General features: G+C 33.7%; 1 protein-coding gene across 1 annotated transcript; it reads left to right on the forward strand.

The window, feature by feature from the left end:
• The first annotated feature begins 5,396 nt into the window (after positions 1-5,396).
• LOC129218737 (uncharacterized) lies at positions 5,397-6,720 on the forward strand. The gene is made up of 2 exons (XM_054853061.1): positions 5,397-6,348; positions 6,422-6,720. The coding sequence occupies exons 1-2, from the start codon at positions 5,397-5,399 to the stop codon at positions 6,718-6,720; spliced, it is 1,251 nt and encodes a 416-aa protein (XP_054709036.1).
• The last annotated feature ends 13,978 nt before the right edge of the window (positions 6,721-20,698 follow it).

Here is a 20,698-nt window from a genome sequence, read left to right on the forward strand (position 1 = left end):
TTTTAATGTCTAATTTAGCATTTGTAGGCATAAAATTAAAGTAAAATGACTCAAAACGTTATATGTTGAAAATGAACTTACCGTGTTTTAACAGAAAAAAGTTTCATTATTACTAGCAATACGGCGTTTTCCGTAGACCTAGAAAGATTAGCAGCGGTCATCTTGATCGTCATGCTTTAAAGATTGGAAATTTAATCTTTTCGGGATTTTTAATCATAGAAAAAAAACTGTTTCAATAAGTCAAAAGTTGATTTAACATTTTAATCACAATAAAGTCTACAAATCTTTCTCAGGAGGTTCTTTTTTTAATTTTACGTTCGTTCAATTGAATTACACGTGCATCATTGGTATTGAGAAAACTAAATTTGTACAAAAAAGAGGAACTTTTCCTATCATGTAATATTAACAAGTATTTTACACCATGCATATGTTTGTTTACAAAATTACCTAAATATCGCAATATGTCGTACATTACTATCTTTTACTGTTCTTAGAAATACTTATCGTTATCACTTTGCCTGTATATGAGCCATAAACTTTTTTTTTTTTTGCAATCAGAACAACTGTTCGTAGATTTATTTCTGCATTGTTCCATTTGAAACTGTATTGACTTTTTTTTTTTTTTTTTGAGGTAAATACTTTATTGTACATGTATGTAGCAAAATTGATCAGTGGAGGTGACTTGAAGAAAATGGAGAGTTCTGTTTTCAATTTTTTTTTCTGGCGTCGGACCCTTTTTAATTTTTCTTTTACTGCTTTCTATATCTTTTGCATCAGTTTTTATTAGCAAGGTTTCTTCTGACTCTGAATTTTTTCCGCAAATCTAGCAAATCTAGTTTTTTTCTGCAAATCTGGGTTACAAAAAATGTTCGCAACGGTCTGATGAAATCTGGTTATTTTCATCACTAGGAATATAGAAGGGATATACAGTCCGACTTATCTGAAAAGGAATATATTCCTTTTCAGATAAGCCGGACTGTTCATTCGAATGAGTATATATGTTTCAGATAATCTGCAACAGTTTCAGTAATTCATGTACTGATAAGCTCGCTAATGAATCCTATATTTAAGTGCTACTGCTCAATAATGTTTGTATAAATATGAAGTGACTGAGCACTTCAATATCACCGAAGGAAAAAAAAAAGTCAATATTTCAAGCGAATCACTTGTTTTGGTGCACAAAAGAATGCCAGCAAAAATTTTTGAAATCCACTAGTGCATATCTACTTATTTTTAGTCCCAAATTAATTTCATTGTCCAGTCACATGCTTTCCAAATTTACCTTTATCAACATTTCCCTTTGTGCGGATAGCAGAAAAATGAAACCATGCGATCAGCAGAAGTTTCGAATTTTCCTAACACTTCAAAGAATTAAAACTGACCAGCGGATGCTACTCAAGCCCAAAAGAACATTACTCACCCTGATAACTAACAATAGTCCATAGTACACACATTTGATAAGAGACAAAAGAAGAAAACGGATGCATAAAGAAAGGTTTATTCAGCGGTCAAAATGACCGTAGTCAGTCTTTCTAGGTATAAGCATTTATTGCGACTATTATAATAGGGATAAAGAAATAAAATTTACTGTTGTAAGATCTTAATAAATAGTTTGGAAAAGTCAATGAAGGAAAAAGAATTTGAAAATTAAACGCATCAAATATGAGCATTTGAAAATCGTTTGCGGTCAAAATGACCGCTTCCGTCTTTTTAGTGTTAAGACACAAAATGCAACTGAAAACCAGATAATATGAACCAAAACCACTTCAACGAAGGAGGGGGGGGTATGCATATTTATACATGCGTGCATGTGTAAATCATACAGTATTTCTTAAAACAATTTTGAAACACGAATTAATAGCTTAGATAGGGAAGAAAACACAAAACAGGAAACATTTTTTTCAACGTTAAAACAGTTCAATTATATGACTCTTCTGAAGTATTCATAGCTGGTTGGTTTATTTCACTAAACCATAGACTGTTTCTTCAATGAATCACATCAACCTTTGACAACCAATAAAATAAGATTATATCTTCCGTTGTAGTTTCTAATTTAAGACTAAATACTAAACGAATGTTGTGTATGTATTCTTAAAAAAGTAAACAATTACGTTCTCGTGATCCTTAACTAAGAAAATGTGACCTCCTAAATCTGATTGCTCCTATCTAAATTCCAGCAGCGCCCAAAAAGTAAGCGTTTTAGCATCAAACGAAATTGAGTTCCAGAAACAAGGAGCTATTTTTATTTCATCATAGGTACCATGAGAGTTAATCTGGATCTAAAGTAAAGGAAGCAGTCTCGCATTGTTCTTATAAGTGTTTTTCCGACTCTCTACTATAAAGATTACAGATAAAGTTTATAGATTCTTCTAGTAGTATTAGTTCAATTAGCTATTTTATGCGTGTTGAGGATCTAAATGAAATATCCACCTTTCCTCCTGATAGTTGTGCAAAGTCTTTGCATTTATTTATTGTTTTTCTAATTACCGATTGGTAACGAACTGTAAGAATTTTTTCAGCATTGCAAGCCTGTGTTTTGTCATTCAACCATTTTTTATGTGAAATGTAGCTGTGTCTTTTGTTTTCATGTTAACAGTGCTAATAGTCTGCTGACTGAAGATAAAATAAAATAGTTATTTAAAATTACACAGTCCACGCTTATTCCTTTGCAGGTCATCGACATTACATAGTCCTTCACAGTCGGATACTTTCTCGATTTCAAAATGGAGCTGTACACAATCACAAACGAGGTGTACTTAGAACCAAAATCGGCAGAATTGCCTCATTTATTCAAAGCCTTGTTCCAACAGAAGACAAAAACCATGACTTGGTTATTATTGGAACTAAATTGGAAGCTGTGTATTCTGCAAAAACCGTCGCTACAGAATTAAACGACGAATATTGTGATCTTCCTGATTCCGTGGATATCAAAGATAACTTAACTTCAGCGGAAGTTATCGCGGAAGAACTTGAAGAACTGGACGTAAAATATAAAATTTTACTTTCTAAATTGAATAATGATGAAATTAAAAATGGAAACATTAAAGCTAATATGAAAATTCCTGACCTTCTTTTACCAACATTTAATGGTAAATATGAAGATTATCAGACCTTTAAAACTCAATTCACTATCATTATAGGAGAAAATAATGCTTTAAACGATACTCAAAAAAAAATGTGTTATTTGAGGGCTTCGTTAAAAGCCGATGCTAAGCTTATTGAAAGTCCCCAAGATACCTAAGATTCGCTATTTAAAGCGCTAAATAGTCGTTATGAGAACAAACGTTCTATTTTGATGCACATATAACTAGCTTAATTAATTTTGAAAAAGTTCATGAGAACTCCTACCAATTAAGATTGCTTGTTGACAATGTAAAAAGACATCTTTTCGCTCACTTCAAAATTTGTGTTCGATAGAAACAATTTATCTGATGTGTTTCTATTGAATGTATTAAGTCAGAATTTAGATCGAGAATCCAAGAAAATATTTGAAATGTGAAACAAATCTACGGAAATTCCCACTTTTGATAAATTTCTAGAATTTTTAAAACAACGAGATAGAGTTTTAGATGGGCTAAAAAATTGTTCTTCCACTAGTAAACAATCATTTCCCAAAAAGCAAAAACCAAATTTCGATGGCAAATCCAAATCAGTTGTAACAAAAGGAAAAATTAATCCTTGCGAGTGTGCACGAATCCACAAATTACACCGATGTCCTAAATTCAAGGATAAGTCTTTATCGGAGCGTATTGAATTTGTGAACACGCATAATATATGTCCTCGATGCTTGAATCATACCACTGATTCAAATTGCAGATCTGAATTTCGCTGCTCAAAGTGCCTTTCGCAAAATAAAACCGCTTTTCATTCGTCACTTCTTTGCTGGTTTTCGAAGGAGAATCGAAAAATGTTTACGCCAAGGAAAGAAGAAAGGAATTCATTCAATGAATCTGCAGTTACGAACTCGTTTATTTCAGCTGTGGAAAAAAATTTAGTCAATGAATCTTCAGTTACAAACTTGCTTATTTCAACTACGAAAACACAAAGTAGTGGTTTAATTAACTCATGCGTAATATTCATTGCTGATAAACATGGCAAGAAAATTCCAGTTAGATGTGTTTTAGACTCAGCTTCTGAAAACTCAATTATATCTAAAAAGATTGCTAACGGTCTTGGATTAGTAAAGAAAAAAATAAATGTTCAAATTACTGGTATTAATAATTCATTTTCTAAAGTGTCACATTTCGTTACTGCGCTCAAGTTTCTAACCTCCTAGGCAGTTTCAAACAAAATGTTGATTTATTATTTACTTCAGAAATTATTAAATGTCATCCTTCGAAAAGAATTGACATTCGTTATTTAAATGTTCCTTCTAATATTACACTTGCTGATCCTAACTGGTGCAATTGCTCGGAAATTGATTGCTTGATAGGCCGTGAATTTTTCTTTGATATTTTAATGCCTAATATAGTTAAAATTCATGGAAGTAATCTACTTTTGCAAGAAACAGTTTTTGGTCAATGTTAGTGGTTCCATTCCAAATTCAAATGAAAACCCCAATCAAGACATTCACTGTTTTCTAACTAAAAGTATGGTATCTTTAGACAACACTTTAAAATCATTTTGGAATGTAGAACATGTTCCGGATAGTGAAAAGCCTATAAGTGATGAGCTCAAATAATGTGAAGATTACTTCACGAAAACTCATTACAGAAAACCCGATGGTCGTTATGTGGTTTCGTTATCCTTCAGATCGGATATAAACACAATAAATTTAGGCAACTCAAAACAAATCGCTTCCAAGAGACTCGATAAATTATGGCGAATCCTAAATTAAAAGCCATTTATACTGAATTTCTAGACGAATATCAAACTTTGAGTCACATGGAAAAAAATGTTGATTCTCAGGATATCTAAGACTCAGAATATTTTCTTACTCATCATGGGGTTCTGCGTCCTGAAAGTGTTTCAACTAAACTTCGCGTAGTCTTCAATGCAAGTCAGAGAAGCAATTTAAATATATCTTTGAACGATGTTCTTTATAAAGGAGGTGTTATTCATGATGATCTCTTAGCTTGAATGCTACGCTTTTGAAAGCACTGGTTTGCATTTACCGCTGACATTAGCAAAATGTTTCGTCAAATTGAAATCAACCCGGATCAAACTCACTTTCAAAAAATACTCTGGAAGCAAGACATTAGTAAACCTGTGTCAGTTTTTAGTTTAAAAACTGTTACGTATGGAACTGCTAAAGGAGTTAGCATTAGACGAGCAAAAAGACGTCTGACATCCTTTTGCATGACTTTTACACGGACGACTGCTTGTCTGGCGCTTCTAACGAACAAGAGCTTAGGACACTTCAAAATGATTTAGTTGAGCTATTTCAACGGGAAGGCATGACGCTTCATAAGTGGTGCAGTTCTAACATACCTTATAGCTCGGAAGTTTTCTCATTCGGCAAGAAGTCTGAAGCAACAGTGAAAACTCTAGGAGTCTTATGGAACAATTCTAGTGATGACTTTTGTTTCAAGGTTGCTATAGCAGCTAGTACAAAGCCTACAAAGCGTGATGTTCTTTCACAAATAGCTCGTCTTTTCGACCCACTTGGATTATTGGGACCCCTTATAAGAAAAGCCAAGTTTTTTGTTTTGCAAAAGCTTTGGCTCCTTCAGCTAGACTGGCAGGATCCTTTGCCAACTCTTACTCTGCAAGAATGGCTCTCGTTTATTAAACAGCTCTCTATTATCAAATTTTTGAAAATACCAAGGTTCGTACTAACTCCAAATTATAAAATAATTGCTCTCACTGGAATTTGTGACGCATCTGAAAAGGGATTTGGTGCAGTCATATACACACAAGTTTACTCAAAAACCGGTGAGAGTTCCAGCCGACTTCTTTGTAGCAAATCGAGAGTTGCTCCTATCAAAACACTAACCATTCCTAGGTTAGAATTATCCGCCTGTCTGCTCTTAGAGAAATTTATGCGCAAAGTAATCCAGTCTCTCAAGATGCAAATAGCTGAAATAAATCTCTGGTCGGATTCTACGATTGCTCTAAACTGGATCAAGACATCACCGCACTCGCTCAAAACTTTTGTTGCAAATAAAGTAAGTAAAATTCAAGAGCTGTCTGCAAATTGCAAGTGGAAATTCATTCGATCTGAAATTAATTCCTCTGATGTTTTGTCACGTTTTTTAGATGCATCATCTTTACTTGACTGTCAACTGTGGTTTAATGGTCCTGATGTTTCATCAATGCTCAAAAATTTTGACATCAGTTTCGATGAAAATTTCAAAAAACCATTCAAACAAGAGTTTAAGGTTGACATTTCTCCTAGTTTAATTTCAAGTAATGAATGTGATTTCTTTCATTATATTGTAAATTTGTCCAATAATTTTGTTAAAAAAAATTCGTATTGTAGCATTTACTTTTTGGTTTGTAAATCATTGTAGAAATGTAAGCAAGTTAAATGGGGCTCTGTCTACTAAAGAATTTAAAGATGCTAAGTATGCTTTAATCAACTATTTTCAAGGTAAGAATTTTCCTGCTGAAGTTAAAGCTTTAAAGAAATCACTTCCAGTGCAGCTCAAGGGTCCGTTAAGGTTTCTTAACCCTTTTCTAGACCAAAATGGTTTATTAAGAGTTGGAGGACGATTGTCCAGTTCTGATCTTGCCTATGATCAGAAACACCATCTCATTTTGCCTAAAAATGAAATTTAACCAAGATCTTATTTTCTGCTCTTTCATTTATGTAGTTTACATGCTGGTTCTCAGGGTCTACTAAATACCGTTAGACAACATTATTGGTAATTAAATGGACGTAACACTGCACGAAAAATTGCACATGAACGTGTAAGATGTTTCAAAGTAAAACCCTCTAGTGTAAGTCAAATCATGGGAGAACTTCCATATGAAAGAATAAAGCCTAGTTCCCCATTTCCGAATGTGGGTCTTGATTTTTGTGGATCCTTTTAAATAAAATTTAAAGGACAAAGAAAGGGAACTTATCAAAAAATCTATATTGCAATATTCATCTGTTTGGTAACTGAAGCGTTCACTTTGAAATTGTAACCGACTTGAAAGTTAATGCTCTTATGGCTACTTTGAAGCGCTTTTTTTCTCGCCGTGGAAAAAGCTCAGTCATTTTCAGTGACAATGCCACAAATTTCAAGGGTGTTTCAGTGACAATGCCACAAATTTCAAGGGTGCATCTTCGGAAATTAAACTTTTAATTAAACTTGCAAAAGCTAATCCAATCAAAGCAATTCCCCCCGTCTCCAAAACATTCCCCTATGGGAGCTTTTCACGTTTTGAGAAACTATTTTATATTTACAGCCCCAAAAATAGCGAAAACTTATACGCTATTATAATACATGGCACAAATCTAATTAATTGAAAAAATTCTTATATTTTTACTGCCGGAAAAAGCCAAAAATCATGCTATTATAATAGCATATGATTTTTCGCTATTTTTGGGGCTGTAAACATAAAATGGTTTTTCAAAACATTTAAAGCCCTCATAGGGGAATGTTTTGGAGACGGGGTTAATGACTTTGTTTGGATTAGTTTTTGTAAGTTTAATTGAATATTTAATATCCGAAGATGCACCCTTGAAATTTGTGGCATTGTCACTCAAATGCCACAAATTTCAAGGGTGCATCTTCGGAAATTAAACATTTAGTTAAACTTGCAAATGGTTCGTCGAGCAGGGTGCGAACCAGCGACTTATGGATCTACAGTCTACATTAAAATGCAATTAGGTATTCTGGAAAGATATCTGAGGATAGGAAATGTATATGTGCAATCAAAATCTTTTAGACTCAGAGCATTGAGAATAATTCTTCATACATACCTATGAGCTATTTTCTTTCTTTCTTTTTTTAAGTTTATGTTGCTTTGAAAAATTACCTAAAGTTTCCATTTGACTTTTTTTTAGCTGAACTCGGATTTTTTCTTAGACTAAGCTTTTGTTCAGACCTTCTACGTTAGAGCTGAGATACAATAGAAAAGAATCACCTTGATACCATTACTAGACGTTTAATTTTTTTTTTCTACAAGAAAGAACGACTTTTGTCAGGAACTGCATCTCAAATTCTTTCACGATAACTTTAAAGCACACACCATTAAACGTCGGGTAAAGTGGACATATTTCGTCCCCATGCCTAATTCCGTCCGCTTAAGTTTCTCTGATCTACCACTAGGTGTCTTCATCGGTGATATTCGTTTTCCTGGTTGCGGTAAAGAACACTATTTGTTCTTGGAAGTTTCAGGAGTCTAGTTCACCGCATTGCTGTTTCGGAGCACTTATTCTGATTTTTTTTTTAAATTTAAGCTGTCGTAATACCATTTGTAAATGCTCTTTTTGATTCATTAGAAGGCATTTATTTAGTTGTATTTAACATATTTGTTTAGGATAAGCTGCAAACTGAATTATCTGAGCTCTTTGTTATGTTTTCATTTCACGTAGAGCAAGAAACCGCCATATTGTCAAAAATGGTGCTCCTATTTTCGTCCCTTACCAAGTTTGTAACAGAAGTTGATGCAGAGTATCCTGTGTACAACAAACTTTTTTTATGAAGACAAACATGGAGAAATGTATTTTTGTTCTGAATGCGCTTCGTGGCAAACACAAAATAAGCTCCAAGGTAAAGGACAAATAATAATTTGTGACTCTTTTTTGGAGGCTTGAAAAACTTATCTTGCATTCGTCAATTAAATATTTTGTAGAAACAAATGCACAATTTGAGATGTTTTTCTTTAAATACGAGGGCAAGGTAAAAAGTTCTTGGCCTGACACAGAAATGGCGTTCGAAACAGCAAAAATGTGTGTTTCCGGCCTCGGTGCACTTTTCATAAGTTCGTATGAAAGTTGGAAATTGTTTTCTCGAGTAGTAGTTTATTTACACGAATTTTTGCAGTAGACGTCCAACGTGTTTCTCGTTAAAATGGATAATCCTGATTTTTCAATTTTTTTAAAAATGCATCTTTAAACTGTTTCTTAACTGAAAACAAATGGTGTTTCTTGCGGTTGTGCTTAAATACAATATGTAAGCTTAGTTGGTGGTGCTCTATAGTTTATTTATTTTTTGAGGTGATTAATTGATTGCAACATATGCTAATCAGAGGCCAAAAAGTTGATGGGAGACAAAATATGGTGCCTTTACACAACAAGTAATATTATTCCCTAAATTTTTCCTCATTAAATTTAAAATATTGTTAAATAAAATCAATTTTGTAATGTGAAACTGACTCATTAATTTTAATCCACCGTAGCTCTAAACTGCTAAGTCCTATGCTTCCCTGTCTGAGAAACTGAAACTAATTAAGATTTATTCCGTACTGAATTTAACTAACTTACATGGTTTCTGAGTAAAAAAGTACTTTTCTATGAAATTTGGTTATATTTAAAGAATGTTAAGAAAGTATAAATTCGAACAATTTATTTTCCTTGACATCTTAAATGTTTCAATTAAAATATTTCCATGCAACTCTGGTCTGTGCAGCATGTTGCAATTCAGAAAATTTTGCTTTAATGAAAGTAATCGGGATTAAATTGCTCAATAAAAATGAAGCAAAACTAAATCGCCGCAAACTTTGAATTTCACATGCATAAAGATTTCCTGCCATTTTTTTACGAAGTTTAATGAAACAATGCTATTTCTGAAGTATTCTGTCACGGGTAAGAACTTTTGAAACAAATATTTTGTTTTTTTACTTCAGCAGGACCTGACAGATGAAATTGTCGTCGCTTACGGAAAATAAAAGTTTTCATTTTTCGCTTAGCTAAACTTGGACTTGAAACGTCTTTAGTATAGCAAGTGTTGGTAATAACTTTCGTAAATAACACACCATGTTAACGTTTTTTTTTTTCAGACAGTTATTGGTTATTAAACTCATCTTTTCATGACAAATTATACATTTGAACGTTATTACGTTCACACGCTGTTGAGTAAACTATGCAACTAACTAAAAGCTTTGCACGCAATAAAACAATCTCAGAAATACAACCACAAACCGCAGGAAATTTGCGCAGTATTGGGGAAAATGGCTTTGCGAAAAAAAGCGCTGATTAAATTTTTCGTCAAATTGGCGAAACGTTCCTGAGATTTGAGCCCGAGTTTCTGAACCAGCGAAGAAAGGAATCGACATAAATGATGAACTTGGTCAAACAGTTGAAATATCCTCAAAAGTGAGCGATGCACTTCTGAAAGGTAAATAAAAATGTTCTTATTACAATTTTTGCAATTGTATTATAAACTTTAAAATGGGAGCATTTGATTTTTTAACGTTTGTTTTGGAAGACTTTTTAACAGCAAAAAAATGTTTCAAAAATTCTTGAATGTGTTTTTTTTTTAATTTGAGCTAGTACACTGTATCACTGCCGTGTTATACTTTTGCTTTCGATTATTCATATTTTTAAATATTAATTTATTAATTTTTCTCTTGAAGTTTGCATTTTTCAAGTAAAACAATTGAAGAGTTGAGTGGAGTAATATGTTGAGTTACATTTATGAGGAAATACACTTTTTTTAAGGGATAAACATATAATAATTATGTTTTTCGTTAACCCTACAAATGAAGATATTTTTAGTTGTGATAAAAGATACGATTAAAGTAAAGAAAAAGAGTTCAGAAAAGAAATTGACATAGGAGCGAAATTCTCAATTGAAAAGTCGAAACTTTACAACATTGTATTTATATCATCACTATAGCACCGTACTAAAAAATCTTCCCGTAAAGAAAAAAAAAAAAAAAAAAAAAAAAAAAACAGGTAGTTCAAAAAAATTTCAGATTTTCCGAAAATCACATATTTTTCTAATGAAAAGCAAACAAACTCTTCCATTCAGCTCCTCCTTTGGGAAGATGTATTTCTAAATTTCATTTTTCGGAATCTTTTGAAGTATTTAAAAAAAATGTCAAACATTTTTAGAAAGACAAGTTTATAAGATAGCTTACATATCCCTCACCTGAATCTGAAAAAAAAAATCATCAGGATAAAATGCAAGAGCATTGAAAAAAAATACCTGTATGTAAATTCCTTTGCGCTGAAAAATCGCTCTGTCAATAAATCTGACGCAATTGAATAATTTTTAGCGTCTTCTACTAAAAGATGTGTTTTGAAGTCAATTTATTCATGTGTAATATATATATACATATATTATAGAACTTGATTCAAGCTTCTTTTCTTATAGACGTACTCTACACCGTATCTCCGTTTGTTTGTTTGTTTTTTTTTTTTTTTTTACTATCTTATCACATCCAAGAAAATGATGAAATAATATTAGTTATACGCGCTGACGATGAACTTCGAAAATTACTGTGCCACACTGCAATCACTAAAAACACATTAAAAATGATTTATGAATTATTTTTAACTTCTATATACATTGCTAAAATATGATTTCAGTTACGTAACATCAGGAATCTTTAAACTTTCCGAAGCAAAAATTGCAGCGAGTAATAAAATTACAGAATACAGTTTTGTCACTTACTGAAAACGATAAGAGTAATTTTAGACGCATACAAAAATGGGAATTGAAAAAAATATGCAGGAGTGAACTTTACTAGAATAGCAAATCTCAAAATTCTGAAAAATAACTGTTACTCAAATTTTAAGCATCATTTAAAGGAACATATTTACTCATGCACTACTGGAATCTACACTTCTCTCTAATCAATATGTCAATTTTTTTCTTCAGAAAATTTAATGATTCTGCTACTAATGGAAAAGATCACTCAGCCCTCGTTTTCTCTGTCACTATGCAATATTGATTTCAGAAAACTGTTTATCAGGTTAGACAGGATTATTTGATAGCCATTAAATCGAAATTACATGCAGTGAAGCTTCGCAGTTTATGATTCTCTGTAACTTGCCTCCGTTTTCCAGGATCTGCCGAAACAAGACCCATTAGCTTTTCTAATCAATATGAAAGTTTCTACAAAAGTTATCATAGGTGTGAGAAAACTTAAAGTGTTTACCCTAAGGCACTTTCTCAGCTGTAAATATCTTATCTGACGTTAAGAAATCAAATGTAAAAGATAAATTGGATTTTATAATTGAAATGCATAATCAGACAATTTCATATTTTACGTCACGTCCTTAGCTTCACTGTCTTAAAATTTCTCATATTTCTGTTAAAGTTTCTGCTGCCTTCGTTTAATTTTCTTAGATCATTAAAGATTACTATTAAATAATAACTATTTTCATAGTATTTTATTAGAATGGAAAACAACTTGCCTATTGGGGCTTCCGTGGCTCTATGGTAGAAGCTTCACTTCATATGCCGAGGTTGCGGGTTTGATTCCCGCCGGTACTCTGGGTGTTAATTCCTCTCTATGTGCTGTAAATCTTTCTTGTTTTGTCTTGTCTGTTAATAAAGAAGTCCAACCTTTCGAGGCAATTTCACCAACCTTTCCGTAGTAGTTTATTACGGACACACCAACAACAACTTGCCAATTAAACATGCTTGATTGGCGAATTAGTTTTTAACTGATAGTTTATTTATTTCTTAAAAATGCCCTGATTCGTTGACCTTCATTTGTATTTCTAGATTGCTCAGGTACAAGTAAAGGACAGTTCTTAGCTTACTACAACAAGAAATGTCTACTTATATTAACTTACTTGATTAAAATATTTCCTTTTTTATAAGTAAACTAGCTGACCCAGCCACGCGTTGCTGTGGCGAAGTAGTTGGATTAAAATATTCTTTTACTCAATATTTTAATAAAATCTGATTAATATTTTTAGGGAAGCTTAAAATAGTCTAGCCAATTTTAAAACATATGAGATTGATAATGGGCGTGTTGGTCTGAGGTAAGTACTTATTCAATTTAGTAAGTATTAACTAAAAGGTTCAATGGTAAAAGAACTATACTTACGCTTAGTTATGCTTAGTAAATTTTGCTAGTATAACTTCGGCCATAAATCAAAGCAAAATAACTTGAAAGTGATAGTAAATATCGAAACTGATTGTAAAATATCGGAATTCAGAAATTAAGCATAAACCAACATACACTTTTAGAATGTACACTACATTCTATTCATCTCAGATTTCTCTATAGTTTGTAATCAATAACTTCTTTACAAAATACATTAACTAAATTAAAAACATATGAAATTAAATTTATAAATGAGGTAGATAACATTGACTTCGATTTATTCGAAAACTATCACTTGAAAACTGAAAATTATCTAAGCACTAAGTTGTGCACAATATTCTTGTTTAACCTGTATTTTGCTAATACGAATAGGTATGATAACTTTCCCACTTGTAAGTAGGCGGTAGATAGTTGCCCATGAGAGAAACATGTGCGTTTCAAGTCCAATTCGAAAGTAGACATTATTTGTTCTTTAGATCTATTTATGGTCTTTTCAAAAGCTAAACAAATCGGAAATTGAAGCCTTCCGAATATGTTTGAAAATTATAACGCTATAAATGGATTACGTGGCAACAAAAATTTCTCCTTTAAATTTTTCCGTCAAAATTGTTGAAATTTTGATGAAGAAATTGTACCGTAGCATACTCTAGGTGGGTTTAAATTGCGAAAAAAATTATTGGTAAACCACTTTTCAATCGGAAATAGTCTAATGGCATTCCTGGTATATCCAAAGAATTTAAAAATTCAGTTGGAATGTTTACGGCTTTGTTTTCATCGACAACTGTATAGCCTTGTTCAGCATCAATGGTCAGCACAATCTGATTATGATTTTTTTTTCTCAGCTGTCAGTAATGGCGCATTATTCACAATAATTGTAGCTAAGACAGCGTCATGCACTGTTTTTTCTCGTTGTAAATCAGTGTTAAATAAATCGGTGATCAATCGATCAGATGATATCACACCATAATGACTAAACAACGAATTTGAAATTGAAATGTATAAATCTTCAATCAACACTAAAGCTTCATTATACATGTTTGGTGTTTAATCTAGATTTGGATATCGGTGTGTTTGTTTACTCTATGGAGTACATCTTCAAGCATAAAATTTATATAGTTTCCCCACAGAAATGATGATTGTGTTGGATATTATGTCGTCAAAATTATCTTAAACAAATGACGAATACTGTTTCTCGTTATGCAAAACCTGCAGAAGAAAATGCAACTCTCAATGATTTTGTGCTACCAATAATTACAATTCGCGAAATGCATCGTAATATGTATTAAACACTCGACAATTAACGGTCCGCAATTATTCCCGTCTGTCCGGGAATGTTTAACGAAAAAAAACGCAAAAACAACATTCACTTTGTTTTGGATGCACAGTTTTGTTTTGGATGGAGTATTTGTCCCAATGTCTTGGCTTTAATTTTTAATTATGCCCGAGATTGATGAATGTTGTGTTCTTCGTTTGCGTGGCTTCCATGATTTTTTTTTTTTTTTTTTTTGATTTTATTCAGCGCTGTAAAAACAATTAAGAAACGTCCTGAAAAATAATGGGCAATAATAGCTTGTCACATTTTTCGACTCACCAAGAAAGTACCAAAAGCATTGTTGCTACCATAGCCATTGCTAAGATTGACTTGGAAGCATGCACAAAGTATTCCACTTGCTTGTTACTCTTGGAAAGTTACGGAATCTAGAGATTCACCTCCTTCCATTGGGAGTTTTGTCAATCTGGACGGACCACGACGACGATAGTGAAGTCAGTTCTTCACTAATATTCCTGGAATCTTTTTCAAGAATTCAGTACAATCCTAGGCTAAAAGACAGTCGTGTCGCTGAACCGCCAGAAAAAAATTGGGTAAGTTGAATACAAAGCTTGACACCTCTCTCCTTTCCAAAGAAAGCTCCAACAATCACGCTGCAAGCATGGCGAAAGGTAAGACAGACTTGCAAGCAAGTACCTCAAGTCTAACTCGCCTGCGTAGCTACGGAATCCAAAGACTCATTCTCTCTTACTCTGGGAGCTTTTAGGCAGTGCAGATGGAAACGCAATTGACCGGAAGCCGGTACACTGAATAAATACGTTCAGTTAATCTTTAAACTGGGAGCTAAAATATTTTTTGCAACAGTGCGAAGACTGCATTCGTGAAGTTTGTAGCAATTCAGGAAACGTTTTGACGCAGATACGTGATTTGCAAATAAAATTGTTGATGACCTGTGAAATCCTAACAAATCCACGGAAATACTCAGTGACATTTCTGGGTTTTTTTACAGTGCATGTAAAATTGCGTAGAACATTGGTAAATAATTTTATTTTTTACATTGAAAAGTATGGCCTCAATACTCCTCCTTTCTACGGCGATATTATTGATAACCATCAATATCCGTAACATAGTATCATTTGTAAATTTTAATTAACTTAAAAATAAAACTTTTGAGGATGAATTAACTTACAGCGCCATCTATTAAGAATTTACAGAACCAAACAATCAACCCACACTATTAATGTATAATAAACATTTTATTTGCAATAACAAATAATAAAAACAATCCTATCTTTTAAGTTGGACCAAATTACAGATAAGTATGAAATTTGATGAAAATTGGTTTAGTAGTTTCGGAGATTACCCCGAACAAACATCGTGACACGAGATTTTTATATATATAGATGGCAATAACTTCATATTTAGAAAACCATAGATGTACCATAGTTTCTAATAAACGAGCTGATGTGTGCATCACATGACTTCCTTTTACTCCAATTTAATTTCATTTTCCCATTATTGACAATTTCAATCTGATTCAATAGTTTACTCTCTAAATATCACCAACAGTGGCCAAATTGAAAAGAAACTTTTTAAAAAAATCGAAAAATTTGTCGCTAAGCTGCCGACAAATTTAGCGACAATAGTATGAGTTGGTATCAATATACACTCCTGTTTGTGAAAATTGCAGCACCACGAAAAACTTACGCGAGTGAGCTGAAAATTACAGGAAATGTAAAGTAGGGGATATGCAAATGAAAAGAATTGCAGACCGGTAGCGCATGCGTATGCTGAGCAACGCTCTCTGAGCGGCGGATCAAACCGAATATAAATAGAGGGTTGTAGCGAGGCGTGTATGATTTTCGGTGGTTATATGTTAGAGTAAACGTTAACTGAATCTTTACTATGCCTCATCGACGAAAGAAAGCGGAATTTGAGCAAATTTCGGAGTTCGAACGGGGCAGAATCGTCGGCCTTCGTGAAGCTGGATTGTCTTATTGAGCAGTAGCCGCTCGTGTGCAGCGTAACAGCAGTAAAATCATGCGTGTTTGGAAGCAGTGGACGGACGAGGGTCAGACAGCTCGGAAATCCGGGAGTGGACCCTGAAATGTGACGTCAGCTCGCGATGACAGACACCTGGTGCGTATGGCGCTGACGGACCGCACAGCTTCTTCTAGACAATTGGCAGCACAGTGGTCAACAGCTACAGGTGTTTCATTGTGTGCTTCATCAATTCGAAGAGTTCTGCTGCAGCGTGGGCTGCGAGCAGGGATTCCTTTATACAGGATTCCTCTCACGCAAAACCATCACCGCCTGCGACTACAATGGGTCAAGGTGCACAGGAGCTGTCGTCCTGATTGGCAGCAGGTTGTCTTTTCTGAAGAATTCCGCTTCAATTTGTGGCACCATGATGACCGAATTAGTGTCAGGCGCTACGAAGGTGAACGGCACATTCCAGAGTGCATTTTCGAATTCCAAAGTGGACAAAAACCCGGAGTTATGGTCTGGGGTGCCATTGCATATCATGGACGATCACAATTGCTACGAATTGTGGGCAATTTGAACAGTACCTGATACATAAACGAAGTTTTACAGCCCCAAGGTATTCCTTTCCTGCATGGATTGACAGGGGCTGTATTCCAGCAGCCTGTCCGCATGTCGCCAGGACTGTCAAATCCTACCTTGATTCTCAGCATGTGCAGCTTCTTCCTTGGCGTGCATATTCCCCGGATATGTCACCGATTGAACGTGTGTGGGATTTCTTTGGGCAGCGTCTCGCTCGTGATCCTCGTCCTGTTGCTTCGACAGACGAACTTTGGTTGCGCATCCGAACAATATGGAATACTCTTCTGCAGGCAGATCTTTAAACTTTGTTTCACTCAATGGCGTGTCGTGTAGCAGCTCTTATTGCGGCGCGTGGTGGCCACACAAAATACTAATTTCTATCTCTTTTTATGGCTCCTACTTTGTGTTGCAATTTTCAAACAGGAGTATACATACATATATATATATATATATATATATATATATATATATATATATATATATATATATATATATATATGGCCACTAAATATATTATGTTATGTTTTACTTATTACTTAAAACCAATCTGATTCGGAAATAAAGACAATGAACGAAAAATGTCAAATGTCATTTAAAAAAATATAAAAAAAAAACCTATCGTATATGTGTGATTTTTTTTTAACCAACAATATGCAGATGAAATAGCACAAGCTAAGGTTGATTTCTTCAGATTTGCAAACTTTAGATCGCTGAGTCGTTACATACATATTTAACAAACCATAAATCATACTTTGAATAAACCATGACGACAATGCTTGAGCCATATCATTCTTCGAGACGTAAAAGCTTAAATACCACAACTATGATTTACTCGAAAACTACATCATTAAATTCATAAACTTCTATTCGAAACTAATTCCGGAGAAAGGCGAAGTTACTCATTATTTTTGAAAATGTTGATATGGAGACAAATTGCAAATATCGATTCCGCCCTGTTCCTACATGACGTTAATTCAGTTTCAACAATTATTGATTGCGTTCGTATATATAGTTCATACAACTTCCGAAGTTGTTTTAAGTAATTTATTAAATAAAAAATGAAAGCTTATTAAATACCCCGAATAAAATAAATATTAACTTATTTTATATAAACTATAGTTCTACTAGCAACGATTTTTATTTTCAGGTTTGTGCCTAGAAATGAGTATTTTAAAGTACATATCGTTTCCTCAGAGCAACAACAGGATATCGCGGTATTTTTTCTGGGATTAGATGTATCAGTATTGCTTTGAGGCGACGATACATCACTATCACGGAAGTTTCATTATGCCACTCATTTTAATTAATTGCACTTATTTCCAAGCTAATCGAAAGAGGTTACTTCAACAAGGGTCAAAAAAAAAAAGGTGAATGGAAGTAGAAAACAAACGAAAGGAAAGATGAAAACAAAATGCCCGCTAAATCACCCTCAAAGTAATATCCATTGCTCTCAATACTCTCATTGCATTGTTGATAAATCTGCTGGAATGAGTCAGCAAAATCTTCTTTTGGGATCGACCGAAGCACAGACATCACTCGTTGCCAGATGTCTACAAATTGTGTAACCTTTATGACACTCTTGTGACACGGAAATGAAAGAAGTCTGCAGGGGCCAGATCAGGCGAGTACGGTGGGTGGGGATAACAGTTGCAAGATGTTTGGACATGACACTTGTTGAGGGGTCGACCTAAACGTGGTTCGTGCTCCGCGGTTTCCTCTACCTTCCAAAAACGTCAAAACCAGTCGTACCCATATTTTTTGCTCGCTGCGTCTGCTTCATACACCTGGATTAGAATTGCATGCGTTTCTGTAGCTGTTTTCTCAATTCGTTGCTTAATTTAACATTTATCCGCTTCTCCATTTCTGTATGACGTGAGTTTTCAAGCATACACTATTCGACTGCCCATTAGTGTGCGTCTTATTTTTAAAGGTGTTATTTTTTCATGAGGCATTATCTCATTTTGTTCCTTTGGATGAAAAAAAAATTCACATATCTTAAAATTATAAATTGAATAATATTTAGAGGTTGCGACCATTGCTGAAAAAATTGTGAAAACTTATTTTTTTGCATTGATTATTATAATATGTATTTATGTAACCTGTTTGTCATTAATTAATGATAACTTAGATTGTTATTGACTTTGTAATTATTTTATACTTTATTAAATCATGTTAACTATAGCTACAATCAAATCTCAACCTCTTAACTAACTGTTAGTTAACTCAAAGAAACGCAAGTTGTTAGTTAGCAACTCAGAAAGTCAAGTAAAAGCATCCCATTTCGGCAATCAAAAACAAAATTATTGGAATCTATCATTAGATTATTTGCTTGACATTGCTCTTGCTGGTGATACTTTATGCAAGATTTCAATTCCAGACGAGAAATTATTTCTGACTGAACGAAAACTAGGATGACAAGGCAAAATTGGTAACTAATAAATCTCTATTTAAAAAGGCAAGAGAACTTGCACAAAAAGAAGAAACTTTGAAAGAAAGAAAATCATGAAGAATCTGTATCAACTTTCGTGAAAGTGTAGTTGTTTTAGCCTCTGTTGTAACTGAATGTACTTCGACTGATCCTGAAGAACAAGAATTTGCATTAAAGTTTATCTAGATTTGGTCTCATGTTGTTGAAAAGCATTTTCACTATCAAGAAGGAAAATGCCAAAATTTCAATTGTTGTTTCAAGTAGCTTTATTTGACATCTACTTGTCAGAAGAGGATGTTGCTTTTATTTGCTTTGAAGGCTACATTTCTGAAGAAACACACTCCAAATTGGCCTATTTCTTAACGAAATCTTAAAGAATAACTCTTCCAATGAAACATTGTACAGCAGATGCTGTAGAACTAAAACCAAAGGAAAAAAATTGAGGATTTTATTTTTTATTACTAACTTTCAGATATTTCTCCATAAGGGTCTTTTCATCAAGTTTTAGAAAAGATATTATCAAATAGTTTGGATGATGAGTAACAATCAGAAAAAGGTTTGTATATCTGACATACTAGTAACTAAGGGAGAAAAATTACAATATTGGTGGATGTAAAAGACTGAAATTGTAAACATTTGATATGAATGGCGTAGTCGAACTTTTGCATGCTTTTTGTTTGACATTATTATAACATAGCAACCATGAAATGCTTATTATTTTTATGTATGTATAGGAAATAAGTATTTGGGTTACCCTAACAAACCCAATTTCATGCTGATTTCAAATATTGCAATACAAATTGGGAGCTTATTTTACTCTTTTTTTTTTCACAATGAATGCAGTTTTAATTGCTGGTAGCAACCTCTAAATTTTGTTCAAATTCTACGAAACTTTTATGTGTGTGTTTTTTCATCAAAAAGAAGCAATTAAAGGGGTGCCGCATAAGAAATTCAAAATGTTTTTAAAAAGTGCATTATAAGACGCACCCTACTGCCCATACCAGATTATTCTGTCTCGGTTTCTTATTTTTCCTGCTGCGTGCCGTCTCTCTATTGATGTCTACCGCAAGGACGCATTTTTATTTGCCATTGTTTATGAAATATCCATTCATTTTCACCGAATGTTTTAGACACACTTTGTATTTGAACTCATAACTTCAGGTATGAAATCGCAACGCATTAAAGCTACCAATTTGGTAGAGCAAGATACATCCATGCCTTGGGTTTGACTCTCGACCATGGCGTGAACTTAATTGATCGGTGCCGCCCTAGTGGTCAAAGATCCCACTAAGCTTGACCTTAATCTCATCGAGTTTCCTGAAATTGTTACCATAGATGAAGAGTAAAAGTTGTAAATAAAACGTAGAAGTAAGAATGTCTATATCTTTTCCGTGAACTAATCAGGGTTACCAGGGGTTGAGAGGTGTCTAAAAATAAGTAATTTACCCTCATCGAGTTTTCGAAAATTGTTTTCATAAATGAAGAGTAAAAGATGGAAACAAAACGCTTAAGTAAGGTTGCCTACCTTTTTCGGGCCACTAATCAGGGTTGTCAGG

This window comes from Uloborus diversus, chromosome 3 (genome assembly GCF_026930045.1).
Source record: "Uloborus diversus isolate 005 chromosome 3, Udiv.v.3.1, whole genome shotgun sequence".
In the NCBI taxonomy this organism is placed as follows: domain Eukaryota; kingdom Metazoa; phylum Arthropoda; class Arachnida; order Araneae; family Uloboridae; genus Uloborus; species Uloborus diversus.